We start from the raw sequence: 17,122 nt of genomic DNA, 5'->3' as shown, positions 1-17,122 counted from the left end.
GGAGACTTTTACAAGCTACTCAGCCACTTTACACTCTGATGTGGCAAGTCATGCAACTTCTGTACACAGAAGGGGAAAGAAAAAATGGAGAAAAAGACTTCAAGGAATGAGTGGGAGGTCCATATTTTCAACGTTAAAATGAATGCAAATCTCTGTTAGCTGATTTTAAGTTTTTCAAACCACAAAAAATAGGCGGGTTTTTTTAAAGATGGCAAGCTTCATTTTGATCAGTCTTCTGTATCATTCTATACTTTCCAAACAACACTTCTCCACTAAAATAATGAAACCCTTTCCTACTATTCCGAGACCATCTCTCTTGGCAAATGTTACCCACGATATCCAACACTAGAGTATACCAATATCAGCTGAATAGAGTCATCTTTATTTTCATTTTAAGTTCACAGCCTTTTGATGCTTTGACGTTCCTTTTATTGCTGTTTTCCACTCTTAGAAACAATTATCAAATCAGATCATTCCTGGTTTTGCTGGAAATTTTGCTGGCTATCTCAACTTCAGTGTTCTTGTCTGATCAGTAAGAAGTCTTTCTGAGCATGAGTATCAACTACTCAAAGTCTGACTCAAGGATGACAGCAGAATCATGTACATAGAAGCCCTTGCCCATCCCAATAATTTGTTTCTATGCTCACAGCCTCTGTCTGAACAATTTAATAAACTTTCAAGTTTTTGTAGAATCTCTTTGTAGAGACAGTTTGTGATTTGCCAAAACACTAAGTCATGAGATTCCCTGCCTTCCCTTTCCAGGCAAGTATTAGTTCATGAGGAAACTCCACAGAATTCAGAAAAGTTTCCCAGGCACAGATCTAATCATCTCCCCAGCAAGTTCTGAAATCATTGTCAGTTAACACAGGAAAGATTAGTACACAATCCTAGACCACAGGGAATAAAGGAGAGGTCTGTTCTTCAGACCAGGATTTCCATCCCTAGGTTACAAGTACTGGCTAAGGTCAGTGGCAGCTGGCAAAGTCATCCCCTGTTACTGCACTGACAGACAAGGTGCTCATCTATGAAACGCAAAATGATTTGCAGCACAGTTTTAAGGTAAATAACTCTGGGTATCGGTTTGCCTCAGAAAAGCACATGATGGTTCAATAGCTCATTAATAACTGCCAAGACATCCATGAAGCAGAGACAGAGCAGTCAGCTGGAAACTGCAATGCAATCAGGCAGCTGTCCAAAGATAAGCCAATCTTTTTAACATTGTTTAAGGGTTCTGAAAGTGCTCAAGAAGCAGTCACCAGAGGAAGCATAATACTAGTGGCCAGACTCCATTAGAAATTATAATGGTTTTGTTTTTTTTCTTCTGACTCTTGATGTAAAACTAGGGGTGAACTCCGTATCCACAGAGCACAGGCTACTATTAGGAACAGTCAGTTTTGGGATAAGTAGTAGAGGAGAAAACACAGAAGTTACAGAAAGAAAGAAGCAGTTCTAGGCAGTCACTTGAAGTCATGTTCAAATACATGCTGAAAAATATTTTAAAATATTCAAAGGGTTGTTACCTGCTCCATATTGTATCCATGCTTCTCTTTAGCAATGGCAATATATTCATCCACTGAAAAACAAAGAGAAGGTGTAAGTGCATCTCATCACATATTCCCTTCCCCTTCCCAGTCAAAAACCCAGATCTGCAGCTCTGACTTTAGCCCTCCAGAGACAACTCATCAACAGCTGCTGTTTCCAACAATTCAGGAAAAGAAGGAAACAAAAGAAAAAAAACAAGTCACCAGACAAACGACATATTTTCCTTAACAGCCTAAATGATGCATGATATCCAATCCAGTTCCAGTACTTCTGAAACACAGCCTATAGTATTTCAGAACTTGTTCATCAAAACTGTAAACATGACTGTATCAGCTGCTTTTTGCGGTGTGTGTTCATTTTGGTGTGGTTTTTTTATTGGTTGGTTGTTGGTGGTTTTTTTTTAATACCCCCAAAGTAGTTGTTTTCTTAAGGAAAAACATCCCCAGACACAACCCATATCTTCCAATACTGCCAGAATCCCAGTGTTGCACAACCACTGCAGATATCCTGGTAAATTTTTCAATTCTTAGGTCTCAGCAGTTTTTATCTTGGATCAAACCCCACCCCCTCCTGTATTATTATGCCCCATGAGCTTTCAATCTTTACAATGAGAACATGCCCTGAGGACTTACACTTTGTACAGATGGGACTAAACCCAAACGTCTTTCACTCAGAGTGACCAAGCTCACATGTCCAACAGCACCCATTTGTGAGGAATGGATCGAAGTCAGTACTAGTGGTGGTGTTCTGAAGTCTGTGCCCTTATGCCTGGTCATTATTAATCACACTGTAATGACAATAACACCCTTGAAAACAAACAAAAAAATAATCTAAAAGGTGAAACTCCTCCTTCCCCTGGAAGTGGAAGATGCCAGAAGCACTGGTTGTCTGTATGACAACCTGACCTAAGTGTCCCCGACCTACAACAGATACACACAGCCAAAGTTCTCATCCTACAAAATTTGGACTTCACAATGAGTCACATAGCAATGAACTCAAAAATCATTCCCCCTTCCTCTCCTACAGATACAGAGGGATGAAAGCAAATTCCACTACTGAGCACCAGACTTATGGAGAGCATGCGCAGCACCTCCGGAAGGAAATGGTTCTGTGAACTCTGCAGCTAAGGAAGCCACATTTCCCAGTCTGGGCCTCATGATTAACTTCAGCTCTCAAATGTGCTTCTCCCATATTTTTTGCCTTTATAAACGCTCTTATGGAATAGTATGGCATTCTTAAAGCTGGTTCTTCAAGCTGGGACAGTCCTCAATTATCCCTTCAGCCTAGAAACTAAGCTATGAACTCAAAATGTACTGGGAAAACAGAAAGGATAAATCAGAAAACACACAGCAGGAAAGCACCAGCCTCTTACTTTCAACTTGTCATTAATAATAAGAATTTAGATCTAGGTACTTAAAGTAGACATCCCATCTTTAGACTAGCCAATATGACATGTAATAGCAATGCCAGACCTTCATTTGGAAAGGAAAAGCACAAAAATTTTGTGTTAATTTTCACAAAAACCTGTTAGGAAAGAGGGCCTTGTTAAGTGCCATGCAAAAGTCCATGAGAATATTAATACAGCCACATGTTGTGGCAGGAGAAGAGCATGCTGTAAACACAGGCATAGTTCCACATTATCAAGGACATTCCATGAGGTTCTTGTCCTTCCAAGCACCCACTTGCACACAATAGTGACTCCCAACAGGCTGACAAACCTGTTCATTGCTCCATGTTCTAGATCCATTCAGTAAAAGTTTTATTAGCCTGCTAGAAAAAGGCCTAGACACAACCATTAATTTGCACTGGTGCACCACAAACACATCTGTCTCTCCAAGTCAACCAATTGTTTCTAAGAACCATGCTGAACTGGGATGAAAACCATCCGTTCTTGCAAACAACCTTTTCTTGCACAAAGGAAACAAAATAGTTGCCAAGGCAGTGGAGGTGCTTGGGACAATGACCAACTTCCTGGGCTGAATTTGCTGCATTCACTGAAAGAACATCCTGAGGGTTACCAATGCCTATTACCTCGAAAATCAGCTTTGCCACAGGGAAAAAAAAAAAACCCAGCTTGTAAAACCACATCCCAAGCAGAGAACGTGATCCAGAAGAGACACACAGAGTAAACGGGGACAGAGAGGGGAACTGCCTCATATACATACATCCTTCCCCCCTCCACATGCCAAACAGGACAGGAAACATCAGTAAGATGTGGGCAGAAGAAAAAATTCAGGTGCTTCCAGAGTTATAAATGGTTTTAAAACCACATCAAAAAAAAAAAAAAAAAGGCTGCCAGGAAACCCTACATGCAGCACTTCCCTGTAGTTCAGTTCTCTGCTTCCTTAAAAACAGGTATTGCACATGCAGTGTTACATATTTTGTCTAAGGAGGACGTGAAGGAAGGAGGAGGGAAAGGAGCTGAATTCTCCCAAGTCCAAGGCTGAATTAAGCTCCTGAATGCTAAGTACTACTGCATTAACTACCTTGCTTTCACTGTGGAAAGATATACAGTTCTTCATTTGACTTCAGCACCTTATCCTTTAATATACAGAGATGAGATGAGGTCGTTCTCCTTTCCAGCATATTATCTTTCTTAAGCCTGATGCTGTTAAGTAATGAAAACATACTTGCTCCCCAAAAAAATCATTACAGCATTTTCTCTCCTAACTAAGCAAGAATACTAGCAAGATCTCCACACAGCAGTAGGACTTCTCTTCAACAAGTCAATACACCACTGAGACAAACAGTAGATCATGAGTGACTAGACACCATGGAAGTAAGCAAGATGCTTTTCCTGTCACGTTAAGTTCTGTAACACCACAGTATTACACCTCATTGTTACAGTGGAGGAACAGAAAAGAAAAATAAGAAAAAGGCAATGAGGCAGTAACCTGACCATGAGCACACAGCAATACTACTACACACTAAAAGAGCATTTGTGAGTGAAGGACAGACAAGGAGTACACCACCGTACTCTCCTCTTGGCTTGTTTCCTGCCTGCTTACTGCCAATCTAGCCCCTTCTGCTCGTCATTTCTTGGCTAATTATGAGCTCACTCGCTTTGATGCATGCACCATCTGAGAGGTATGACAGTCCCCTGAGCAATCCTTCCGACTGCTCTTTACCATCCCCCTCCATATGAAGTAAGGAAGGAAGAGCATGGCACAAGCTGAGTCACAGGATCCCTTTAGTCTCCCATACCAGTAGAGCCTGGAATTGCCACAAGCTTAATGCTTTACATGCCACACCAGATAAAGAAGTGTCCTCTTCCATCTCTGCCTTCCCTCCACATCTCTAGCAAGCACAGGGCAGCAGGCACGTGAAATTCTGCTCACTGCATTTCAGTGGCATTCAGTCACGATCGGCGTGTAACCCAGCAATCTGTTTAGACATCACAGTTCAGAGCCAGAGGAGCCTGGGGCAGAGCACTGCTTACACCAGAAGAGACAGCTTGCCAGCACAGCTCTGAGCTGCTTTCCAGAAGAGAACAAGCAAGAGCAGCAGAGCAATCCCAGCTCATTTCCCCCAGCATAAAATACACCACCAAGCACTCTTTCTACCAGAATAGTCTGCAGCTGGGGGTGGCGCCTGGGGTCTGCCTGGAGGGGTGGTTCCCTACATCAGAAAGATATTTCAACACAGACCAGGACAAAAATACAATGATACTTGAATAGAGACAGTTGTGTGACACAGGAGATGCATTGCTCCTGTGAAGGCTCTTGTTGCTAGTAGAAACCAGATGGGGGGAGGGACAGAGAAGAGAACCATAAACTAGTATTTCTTCACCTACTTGGCTACATTTCTTCTCTTGCATGCTTTTTAGCTGCATGGGGGTGAGCAGGATCCCCTGTCCACCCCACACCCAAAATGGAGTGAGCACTGGCCCAAAGAGCCCCTTCCTACAGCCAGTCATGCTCAGGAAGCCAGGAGCAGCACAAAAGGTAGGGATGCAAAGGAACAGAGCCTCACAAATACACTGTCACCAGCAAAGAGGGGCACAGGGTGCTCAGATGCTAAAACACATCCCCTGAATAAGAGATGACTGAAGGACCCTGGGTGTAGCACTAACTAACACAGCCAAAGAGATAAGGGAAATGGAAGGGAGTGGCAAAGAAAGCACAAAAGATGCTTTCACACCCCAGCCCTCTAGAGAGGGAAGTTTGACCAAAATGGTGCCCTTAACCCCCTGAATTCTGTGTTCTTGTTCCCAGCCATCTTTCTCATAAAGACTTGCCTTTTGCTAACCACCTCTCAGCAAAAATTCCTCACTACAGGCAAAAGAAAAGGGGACCCTCCTGCCTGACAAAGGGAAGGAGGAACAAGAGCAAACAACTGCATTGCTGATTTTCAGTCCTGCATCCTTGAACAGTGAATTGAGATGTAAAACATGAGCATTCATTTCGGGAGGGTGGGAGAACTCTGAAAAGACAAATGCCTGAAAATAATGACTCCACTCATCACCATTTGGTCACATTACAGTCTCTCTGAGTGGGTCCTTCTGGAGAATTACTCCCCCCCACCCAAATTGCTTCTCAATGACCCCACAAAGATCACATTGTGTTCAGCAAACTCAGTGACCCCAAGGCAGGTTTGCAGCATGAGCAAGTGTGCTAAAGCCTATAGAAAGCAACAGGAATGCAGAGGTAGAGCTGTTGCTGCAACCTCAGTTCACCCCTATTACTAGGGTACTGCAGGAGTTCTGAACACTTTGCATATTATGTGATGCAATACCCTGACAGAACAGGGTGAAATGAGGACAAAAGCAGCATCCTTCGCAGCCTCGGTAATGTGCTTCACAGGGTTTGATCAATGCTGGAACCTGCAAGGAATTCTGGATGTTGCTATACATCTTTCCCTCCCCTCCATCTCCCCTGAGAATAGGAACAAAAAATAAATAAATAAATAAATAAATAAAAAGAAGACAGTCAAGACCCAAAATAAATCAATACTATATAAAGAAAATAAGGACATGTAGACACATACACGTGAAACTTTTCCAAATTTCAAAACACAATTATGGTATGCAAACAACCGAGCACAGTTTTCGCCTCACCTATAAAAATGAGCAGCTGCATTGCTGTCCTGCTGCCCTGACGGCAACGGTGGAACACTCCTGCCACCTCGTGGTCCCAGCTCGGGAGAGGAAGCTGCCAAAAGCACACGAGTCTGCTCAATTGTCTCCCTAAAGTTAGCTACAACTGGAAGTGGGGGAAGCAGGCAAAGATCCTGAACAAAAGCACTTAAAAGAAAATAAATCTCACCTCATCTTAGAGGTCTTTCTAACCTTAATTATCCTATGTTTCTACTCAAAAGGTTCTTACGCCTTGGAAAAGCTATTTCCTCTTCTTGATAAGATGTGATGCGTGTAACAGGCAGGAGAAGAGCAGGAGACAAAGCACAGACGTGTTTTGTGTCCTGTGCTGACCCACCTGGGCAGGCACACAGCCTCCTTTAACACCATTTCTAGGAACAGAGAGTGCTAGTTACACAGACACAAAGGCTACTTAAAAACCACTTCAAGCAACTGAAGGCACAAGAGGATTTAGGCTTCAACTCCATTGCAGCTGCAGCAGGTGAGGATAAAGTCTGGATGCAATTGCAATGCAAAAGACAAATCACCTTACCTGGAGAAGCTTACTTGAATAGGAGCAAGAGAAAATATGTTGCAGCAGGGCACGATAACTTGAGTCATAGGATACCACAGTATCTACCAACCTCCCACCCACTTACCTCCCTGTTGCTCAGATTTACTTGTGTATCATCTCTTGTCAACATACCAAGGACCATAGGGTGCCACTGCATTAAAAGTCTCCTATGGCAGCAGGACCAGACTAAGCACCCCTATCTTCCATCCACCTCTTTCCACTTGTGAGCACAAGCACTTGCCTGGAATCCCAGGGAACCAGACTGGCAAACTGTTCCATCCAAAAACTCTCCCCCAGCACACCAGTTTCCTCAGCCAAGCAGCAGTTAAAGGCATACAAGCACTGAATGGCGGCTGAAAGTATGGAGAAGCTCTGACCTCCTAGGAGGGGCAGTCCTGGACCCTCCCATCACCAGCCCTACCCACACAGGTTGCCCCCTTGTCCTGTACCAGCTCTGGAGACATTCAAGGCACTGATCAGCTGACCACCACCAAAGCAGAAAGCTACTCAAACAGTTTTGTACTTTTTATACTGTTGTGTACCATATAAAAATCCCTTTGTTGTGAGGTTACACAAGCCTGAGAAGAGATAAGCCCTCCTAGTTTCAGCGAGGAATGAGACTGGCTCAAGCCAAAAGCGCGACTCATTCCTTGCCCCAGCACAGCACAGTGACAGGGATGAGCAGGTGGGTAGGAACAGGTCTACGTAAACTTGCACTGGTGAGGAAAAAGTTGTTCACAGAACCACAACTGGAGCACAGAAACTGCAGCCTCAGAGAGAATAAATCAAAGAATAAAATGGAGTGCCCCACTGCTGGGAGATTTATCCCTTTAAAAGCCCTAACACCTACCAAAAGCTTCTTTTGTCACACAGAGGCAGTCAGTCCCCAAGCAGTGCACACTAATAAACTAAAAAGAAACACCATATTTCCTACCTCCTTTTTTATTATTTTTAATACTGCTCTTTGCATGGCCTGCATCTAAGGACAAGTTCAAAGTTGAAACCTCAGTGATGGTTAAAGACCCCACTCACCTGCCTTTAGATTTTGCTCTACCAGCTAGAAAGCTGCACTACAGCCACTGGTGTACTGACAAATTAGCACAGATTTTGTGGCTTGCCAAAACTATATTAAACTCTCTACCAGGAAAGGCGTTTTGCTAGTATACTTGTAACTTTTAAAGCCTTTACCAACATATGTTCATCCCTGAAGTTGCACCCTCAGCTGACACCATCACACCATGAAAAGTCTCAAGACACTGTGTATATACATGGGGCAGTGTGTTAATGAGGATTACCATAAGGAAAGCCAGACGGCTGATGCTCTCTGATGCTGCTGTTCTCCTTCAGAAAGGCCATGTGGACGCCCATGGTAAGGACATCCACAGAGGATCCTCTGGGAAGAAAGACTGCTTTTTATACATCCATCACATTCAACCTTCAGTCAGAAATTTGCCTGTCATAGCACTAAACACCACTTCACTGGAGGGATGGCACAGGTTTGAATATCTACAGAGCCCTGAGTACCACAAACCCAGATGTTCCTGGATGTACTACAGAAAAGGATGAGAGAGATCTGACAGGGCAGTAGCAAATAGGAAATACTGTCTATGGGACCTAGCACAGAACAGGGAGAACCAAATGGGATCACCTGGGGACGTAAACTGTGACCATATGGAATCTGAGCATGGCTATCATTTAGCACTGCAAGCCTGATCCTAAATCAGACACAGACACTGAACCGTATTAAATGTAATTATCAGAGCAACTGATATTGGGTTGAAAGCCCATGTGAGAACACAAACCCAGCACACATTAGCTTCCGGCAGGGAGAAAACACTCATTCCCATGTATGGCCTTCCACAACAGAATGAGAAGTTACAGACAGGACAAATGCACACAGCAAACACCTAAACAACAAAATGAATTTATGACAAAACAGCTCTTTGCATTATTCATCTCAATTCAGTCCAAGAAGCCCTAAAGCCAGATTTATTCTTCTGTCAAACCATGGCTTGAGTTTACTCTACTGGGAGGTTACAGCCTTGGATTATACACTTCAACTACAGGCAGCAACACACCCAAGTAACTCAAGTAGCAACATTATCAATACAGTTGCGACAAGAAGTAGATTATTTTTTTAAAAAAATTCATCACATTGTTCAGTGCAGGGGATGCTAACTTGTGTTAGAAGAAACTGCCTTTGCACAGACTTTCATACGGAAATTATCATTCTCAATCCTTGAGAATGCCTGATCCTGTGAATGCTTTCCAAAAGCCATACCTGCTAATTTGAAAAAAACAACAAAACCCATTTTGACACACACTAATGACAGAATCAGTACGGGAGACCATGGAGTCAGAAGCCTTGTCCAATACAAGGCTTCAGTACCCTGCCTAGGACCATTCTCAACTCTTCATCCACATCATGCTTTATACATTGAAATTCTTGGTCTGCAAAACAGTCAGTGAGAATACCACAAAGCTTCACCAAGTAGCCTGCTGCCAACCAGCTTCAGAAGCCACCAAGGAATATCCAGACTGAAAACACTCAAAAGAGGGTGAAACCTTCCACAAGGTCCATTTTCCAACCTCAAAATGGTTCTGAAAGCTCCTAAAAACCAGAACTATTATATTCTCTGTTGTTGTAGGAATGCAGACTAATGAAAGCCCTGTATGAGAGCCAGGCTTCCTAAACAGCATGTGCAACTCCACTTCCCCGCAACACAGGGTCCTTGTGCAGCATGAGGGCACACACACAAGGGGTGTGCGGGAACAGAATAACCACCAGGTTAAATTACAGCTCATTATTATTGTTACTGATAATAAGGCCTGTGACAAGAAAGGAGAAGCCACGCTGACTCTCTTTACATTTGACACAAAAGCAAACCTCCTTGAGGGATGTCACTTGAGCAGAAAAGGAAGCATTGGGCAAGACAGCAGTCAGCAGGAGGAAAGAGGCAAGTCTGAGTCACACAGCTGCTGCCCTCAGCAGATGCTGATCACCCCACTACAGACAGGTTGGCCTTTGGGAGACACTAACACTCAGAGCATCTATTCTTGCACTTATTTACTTCCTGTAGGCTTAGAAGAAGAAGAGGTGCAAAGACGTGCCTGACCTCTCCAAGAAGTCCATGAAGAAAGACAGCAAGGTTCCACAGCCAGGTCTTGGATAACATCATCCTTACAGTAGCCTCTAAACTAAAGCATTAGTGTTATGTTGACAGATATTAAGGAATTAACATACCTGTCAAATTAAGTTGATTTAGAAAAAAATCAAGTTACAGATTCTTAGAGCACATGCTGAAACATAGACTACATACAGGCTCTCAGCCTTCAAGAGACTCTGTGGAAAAGCCTATGATAAACCGATGTTACTAAATAGACCCTGGAATATCAGTGGTAGGTAGTCATGGCTTTTAGCCAGGAGTTAGAAACCCAGTCCTTCCTGCGAAGTTATGTATTACCACTAATCCTTGTAGTGCTAGAAAATTCACTGCAACCCTACCATAATATGAATTTGCACAAGAAGCACATGAACAGGGAAGTAACTTAACATAGAGGGCAAAAGTAAGAGTACAGGAAAATTAAGTAGTAGGAGTGGTTCCTAATTAGAGCAAATAATGCCACAGCAAACACATAATGATGAGGGAAGCTCTGGCACACATCCTGGAGAAAGCCTAGCTGCTTTGCCTCCTGAACTAGCAGGTCTGTAAAGGTAGCATATGAACTCATCGTAACAAGCTGTTATGGCTATGACCTCCTCAAGCATTCCTCAGTGGAGGCATCTCCCACAAGAGCTCCTCCATGCCTATGCACAGCTTCTATCACAAACCTATAAATATGTACGTGCTGAATAACTTTGCTCTAATGAAAAAAATTTTTAAAAAAGAACACAGAAAGTTAACCTCAGTTCCCTGACCCTTCTTATTTTTTAATCTCAACTACCATTAAGAGACAAGAGACCAGAAAAAACAACCTAGTCCTCTGAAATGCCTTAAGCCTACCATTCCCAGCAAGACTGGGGAACACTCAGCCCGTCCCAGGGCTGGGCCAAGCAGCATGAAGCAGCTGCAGCCTCCTAGTTCTCGTCATACAGGTCCTACAACTCGTGCAGTGCTGATCAGGCTGGCTAAAGCTGCTCCCAAACGTATTTCAGATCAAGGCTCACTGCCAGGGTAACTCTTAACACAGCTATCATCACTCCATTACATCCACATCATCCTGTATCTAAACTCCTCTTAGGAAAAAAGCTTCTTCCGAACGCCAGCACCAGTTCAATCCCACAGTAGTGGCAAGTCGGCATTTTCAAAGTGGGTCATCTTGACGCACTCAGAGAAGGCCTGGATCACACTGCAGTGAAAAGGAGGAACAAACAGGTGGCAGGAGAGAACAAGGCACATGAAGAAACTGGTGACTACCTCTCCCCTCCCAGCACAGCAGCAAAAATTCCTCCAGGATAACACAGCTACCTTAGATAAGACATCCTTTTCCTGGATACTCTCTAACACATTCTCTTCTTCTTCAGGCTTTTTTTCGTTTGTAGGCTTTGGAAAAAAAAAAAACCCAAACCAAACAACAAAACGAAACACAACACCACAATCCAGTGTATCTTTGTTAAAATCCATCCAAATACACACCCTAGCTCCCTCAAATTAAATTGCTTTCCTGACTCCACTACTGTGAAAGGGTTAAAAATTCATCTTAATTTAAATATGCATTCAGGATCCAGAAATATCAACCTGCAGCAATAATGATGAAAGAACTGCTCTGAGATTTCCACACAGCGTTGCAACAGCAACTAGAACAGCAGATGACAAACAAAGGGGAAACTGCAGCTAAGTTTGAGGCAACTCAGCCATTTCAGGGATACACCCATAGCCTTTGAACGCTGGTTATCTTCTTTTTGCTATTCACAATATTGCTACTATAAGCATCGGAAGTCGCCTTAGCTAAAATGACAAATTGCACGCCTTCACCTTTGTCTTTTGAGCATTTTCTGAAGTGCAGCAACTGCAGCTGCTGGGAAAAGTGGCCGTGACTATTATTTCTACAGATAAATTCAAGCAGAATCTTAAATTAAACACTAATTCTTTCACTTCTGAATTCATGGAGTTGCATTCTCCAGCTACTGTATTTACATCCAAGCTTCACAGCTGCCAGGTTTGCTGCATAGTATGAAATTTGGATTAGGGATAAACATAAACCCAATTCTGCTTTTACATTAATCCTTTGTGCTGTCACTAGGACAGACAACAAACCCGTATTTCTAGGTAAGGAGCATACACAAACAGCACAAACCTAAGTTTGGATTTTTTTGTTATCCTCACTTGAGCAACAAAAGGTCAGCACCTACCTTCAGGAGACAATCACAACTCCTGAAGTCCACCCCTTAGAGACTTAGCAGCTCTTTTTTTAGAACTCATACTTCTACTACTCCAAAAAAAAGGAAACCAATGCCTCAACAAGTAAAACCTTGGACACAAACAAGCAGAAAAATCCCAAACAGGAGAAGCACAATATATATGCTCCTTCCTTCACAACCTCCCAAAGCACTTAGCCAGCCAACAAAAATCCCCAAGTATAAGCTCACCTAAGAGTTCAACAATACTTTTTTCTCTCTGATAGCAAAGCCTAAGCAGCTCCTACTCTCCCATCCCTGGCTAAGGTGGCTGCACTCTTACTGAGTATCAACACAACCTTTTGTGGAGTCATAAACCAGGTCATGATAGGGGATGAAGGGGAGAGGCGACTCAAAATAAAACCACAATTTCAACGGTTTCAAGGATCCTGCTTAGGGCATGATGGAGAGAAGGGACTTAAAAAGCAGCTTTTCTGATGCTGAGTACATACCAGACTACATCCTCTGCCTCACTGCTGCTGCCTGAGGAAGGGTGCCTGTGTGCTGGGGAGGACATGACTCTCAAGTATCTCTGAAGCAATATTCCCTTCCATTTTAAATGCATCCTGTTAAATAGGGGCTTTATTTTCTAAAAGGGAGATTTTAAGATCAATGCTTTCCCCAGTCTACACTCTCCCATTTGTGGTTTTCTGCCCACATTTATTTAGTGCTAGGGCACTCTATACCCCATGGAAAATGAGAGCTAATGACGATAGTGATGGAGTAGAATGTCCACAGAATTCACAGGACAAAATAAGTAAGCCAAGGGGGAAAGGCTGTGTCCAAACAGAAGCTCTTCTTAAAACAGCTATGGCTCAGCTACACACTGAAAACAGAGACCAGCCACACAAATCATGATCAGACACATGCAGTTACCTTAGAAGACATTTTCATTTCCTTTATTCTGATAGTCATTTTAAATTAGAAAAGAGAAAAAACATATTTCCAAGCTTGCTCAACATTCCCTTTAGAAGAAAATCTGAAGAGTAATCCAGAGTCCATGAACTAAAGCTGGAGACAGACTCTGGCCACTTAAACCTGCAACCTGCCCTCAGAAATTTTGGTATTCACCATCACAACAGAAGACTGAAAAGAGCTACCAAAACTCACTCGCACCCTAAGAAGGCTGCTAACACACTAAGGACCAGGGCATACTTCAAAACGTGGTTGGGACATGGGCTTTTGAAATCCTGAATGCCAACTCGTAACTTCTTAGGGTGGAGCACCACATGCTCCCGAACAGTTACCCAGCCTGTGGCACAGTTAACTAAACCTTGCCCATTCAAACACCACAGGGTTAATATCTTTAGTAACCATAGCAACCAGCACTTCTTCCTCCATCAGAGCCTCAGCTGGCACATTACTGCCTTCCCAGCATCAGGTTTTGCAGCACATTTAGGGACTGCTCCCTTTCCCCACAGCCAGAGGGTTTGGCCAAGCACATTAGGAGGGTGTTGGAGCACTCAGCTGTTTCACCTAATTCTGGAATTTCTCTGTCCCCATGTCTCCTGGGTCTTTCTATTTCCCCTCCACAGAAGGAAGGAGGATATCTGAATTCCCTCCATGTGCACCAAGGCAGGCATAATTTAATGCAGGGAGCCAGCAGCAGCCTCAAAAGAGGAAGGGACTGGTGAACGTCGAAGTTGGCAACACCAGTCAACCATCAGGTCAAACAGAAGCAGCACTGCAAGACCAGAAGATCCAGCTGCCATCCATGATCCAGTGTCCCACGGGTATTAGGAATAGTGTGTGCCTGCTCAGTGACACCCCATAAACTGTAAATCCACTGGAGATATCCACCAAGATATCAGTGAGAAAACAAAACTCCCATCTAGCAGCACACGTATTCTGTCAGGAAGAGAGAAGAAAAAATACTTTCAAAGCAGAGCTTAACACTACCAAAACAATACATCTTTCCTTCTTGTAGTTCACCTTTGAACTGCAGATGCATAAAATCAATAATCACATCCTACCCTCTCGTCCAGTGTACATGCCTTGCTCCTGGGCAGCTGCTGCATGCCAACACTTGCTCATTTCTAAACCAACCCAAAGTCATTTTTTTGGTTCCACTCACTGGCGCACTTGGCACAGAGAGAGACACTGCTGTTTTATTAATAGCTTCATGCTGGCCCAGCTCGATTCTGTGCAGGGTTTCCACAGCATCATTACAATGCATTTTTCACTATTTCCCCTCCTCCTTCACCACGTGCCACTCCAAGAGAGCAGATGCCTGTCTTCCACCTATCTGTTCCTGCTCCTCAATGTCACCTTGCTCAAGGCATCATTCTTCCTCCCATGTCGTTCCCCACCCTCTGTGACAGAGTCCCAGCACAGCCAGAACAGCTGCTCTCCATGGCACCAAGTCCACAGAGCCTCTCAGGAGTCTCACTTCGAGAGCAAGTTCTCTGTGAGAGGTGTGACCCCAGCCGCAGCACAGGGTATTTGGAGCAGAACTAGAAGGGGAGCACAGTTATTTTAAGTCCAAATGTTCAGTTACTGCACAGTGACATTTCTTTCTTCTTCAAAAGAGACAGGACAAACTCCTAGTTTTGGGCTTTGTGACTGCTATGGTGGCACTGCTATGCAAGTGACCCCTCAAAGACAGAAGTCGGCTGAACCACGCTGGCAGCATTCAACTTTGGTATTAATATGGGCAATGCAGTAAGTGGTTTGTATCCAGGATTAATGGTTAACAAGGCACAGGATAAAAAAAATCAGCAATGTGCCAACACATACTTTTGTTTTCATCTTCTCTATTACATCCATCACTTCATGACATCCAGGTAAAAGGTTTCTCCAGTGTGATTAAAACATTTCTTCAACACACAGGATGCATGACCCAAACAAGCTTTTAACTAATTGTGTGAGCCTGGAGCATCAGGTATGAAGATATTTACCAGGTCTTGGCTGACACACTGGTCTTTCCAGGATTCACTTCAGCAGCTTACAGGAGACCCTCCCACAACATCCCAACAGTTTGGCCATCCCTCTGTCAAACCCACCAGGCGCACTGAGCATTGTCACAGATCTGCTCAGTGTTTTTTAGCACAGATTCCCCTTTAACAAGGGTGGGTTGCTCAAGTTCCACTCTTTGCACAGAACTCTCCTGCTCACAAGAGCTACAGCTCACTCTAAGGAAGAGCTAACATGTGCTGCACTACTTCCATCTTTACGCTGAGCCCCAGCCATAGGAACAGAGAAGAGTCCTGTGACTTACAGGCATAGGATGGATTAAAGGTTTTGGAGTACAAACAAAAGTCATCACAGGTACCAATGTGCTGCTGATTTGTTCATCCACACTTCAGCCTGAACAGCAGTATTAAAATGGATATGCTAGCTGGGACTCACAGACATACAGCCCAAGGGGCTACAACAACCTCCTGGAGACCACAGCTCCTTCCACTTTGCAATTTCACACTGCCAATGAATTAACTCCCCCACAAAGGATAACACACATCACAAAAAACCATGGTTTAAAAAGGCATAAAGAAATACACGAATCCATCACTTCCCTGGATAACTGCCAGTAGTCAATCACCAAAAAACCTCCACACACTCGGACATTTCATTTCAGTCTGTGTGGGCTTATTTTGCAGCCATCTATTTGTATTATGTGTGTCTCTTATGTCAAAATTTCTCTTTGAGAGAGTAATTGACAATAGTCCCCTCTCAGTCTCTTTTCAGTAAGCTAAACAGATGGAATTTGCCTCATCTTCTGTTTCCAAATCGTTTCAGTAGCTCCTGTCTCCATCCTTTTCTCAGTTTTTAAACACTGAAGCCAAGGTTCATTCCCCTGAATGCTGCTGGGTGGAGAGGCAGCACACTGTTCCAGCAACTACCTCACTCTTTACACCCACATCATCTTCTGGGTCAAGCAGGACACTGGGAAGCTTTGCTGAATTACCTGCCCACTGTTTCCCCAAGACTGCTCTCTAAACTATTTCTTTCCAAACATCAGGCTGATGTAGAAGGCCAGAGATCTCAGTACTGAGATTCATAACCCTGCAGTTGGGTCATTAAGAGCTCATCGCATTGGCAGCAGTCCAAGTTAGGAAAAGACCCAAAGCACTCTATAAGATTGTCAGTAGCATTAATTTTATTTACCATCCTGTCAGTCTATGGCTCATCCACAATTACATATCAATTCCCACATCACTGATGGAAATGTTGATCATCATCAGTCCTCTCACACATCCCCATGGACGTCATTTAATTAGGATTCACTATCAATGATGCCAAGACTTGTCAGTGAACTTGAGTCACTGGAGAGACCTCCTGTCCCCTGATGTTCTTTCATCATAAACCATGAAGCAGATTAGGGAACTCTGCTTGTGATACATTTAGTAAGTGCTCTACAGTCACTGCAGAGCACTGGTGTTTTGGAGGAAGTTCCCATCTTTTGCAAGGAAGGGGGACTGAATCATGCTCTCATGCAATCAGTGCCTAACAGCTCTCTTGAATACATCAGAGCAATAAACTTATTTCTACCAATCAATCCATTTTTAGTCTCAAAAAAACAAAAGCACCTACCTTC

At 43.5% G+C, this 17,122-nt stretch overlaps 1 protein-coding gene across 1 annotated transcript in view; it reads right to left on the bottom strand.

The window, feature by feature from the left end:
* RCOR1 (REST corepressor 1) overlaps positions 1 to 17,122 on the bottom strand; it is a 41,742-nt gene that overhangs the window by 22,419 nt on the left and 2,201 nt on the right. The window contains exon 2 of the mRNA XM_017729100.1: positions 1,521 to 1,573. Coding sequence (XP_017584589.1) covers positions 1,521 to 1,573 — 53 coding nt within the window. The remainder of the gene's footprint in view (positions 1 to 1,520; positions 1,574 to 17,122) is intronic.

The sequence above is a fragment of the Corvus brachyrhynchos genome, unplaced genomic scaffold (assembly GCF_000691975.1).
Source record: "Corvus brachyrhynchos isolate BGI_N302 unplaced genomic scaffold, ASM69197v1 scaffold1, whole genome shotgun sequence".
Lineage (NCBI taxonomy): Eukaryota > Metazoa > Chordata > Aves > Passeriformes > Corvidae > Corvus > Corvus brachyrhynchos.
The sequence above is the reverse complement of the archived record's forward strand: the minus strand, read 5'-3'. Positions and strand labels throughout refer to the sequence as shown.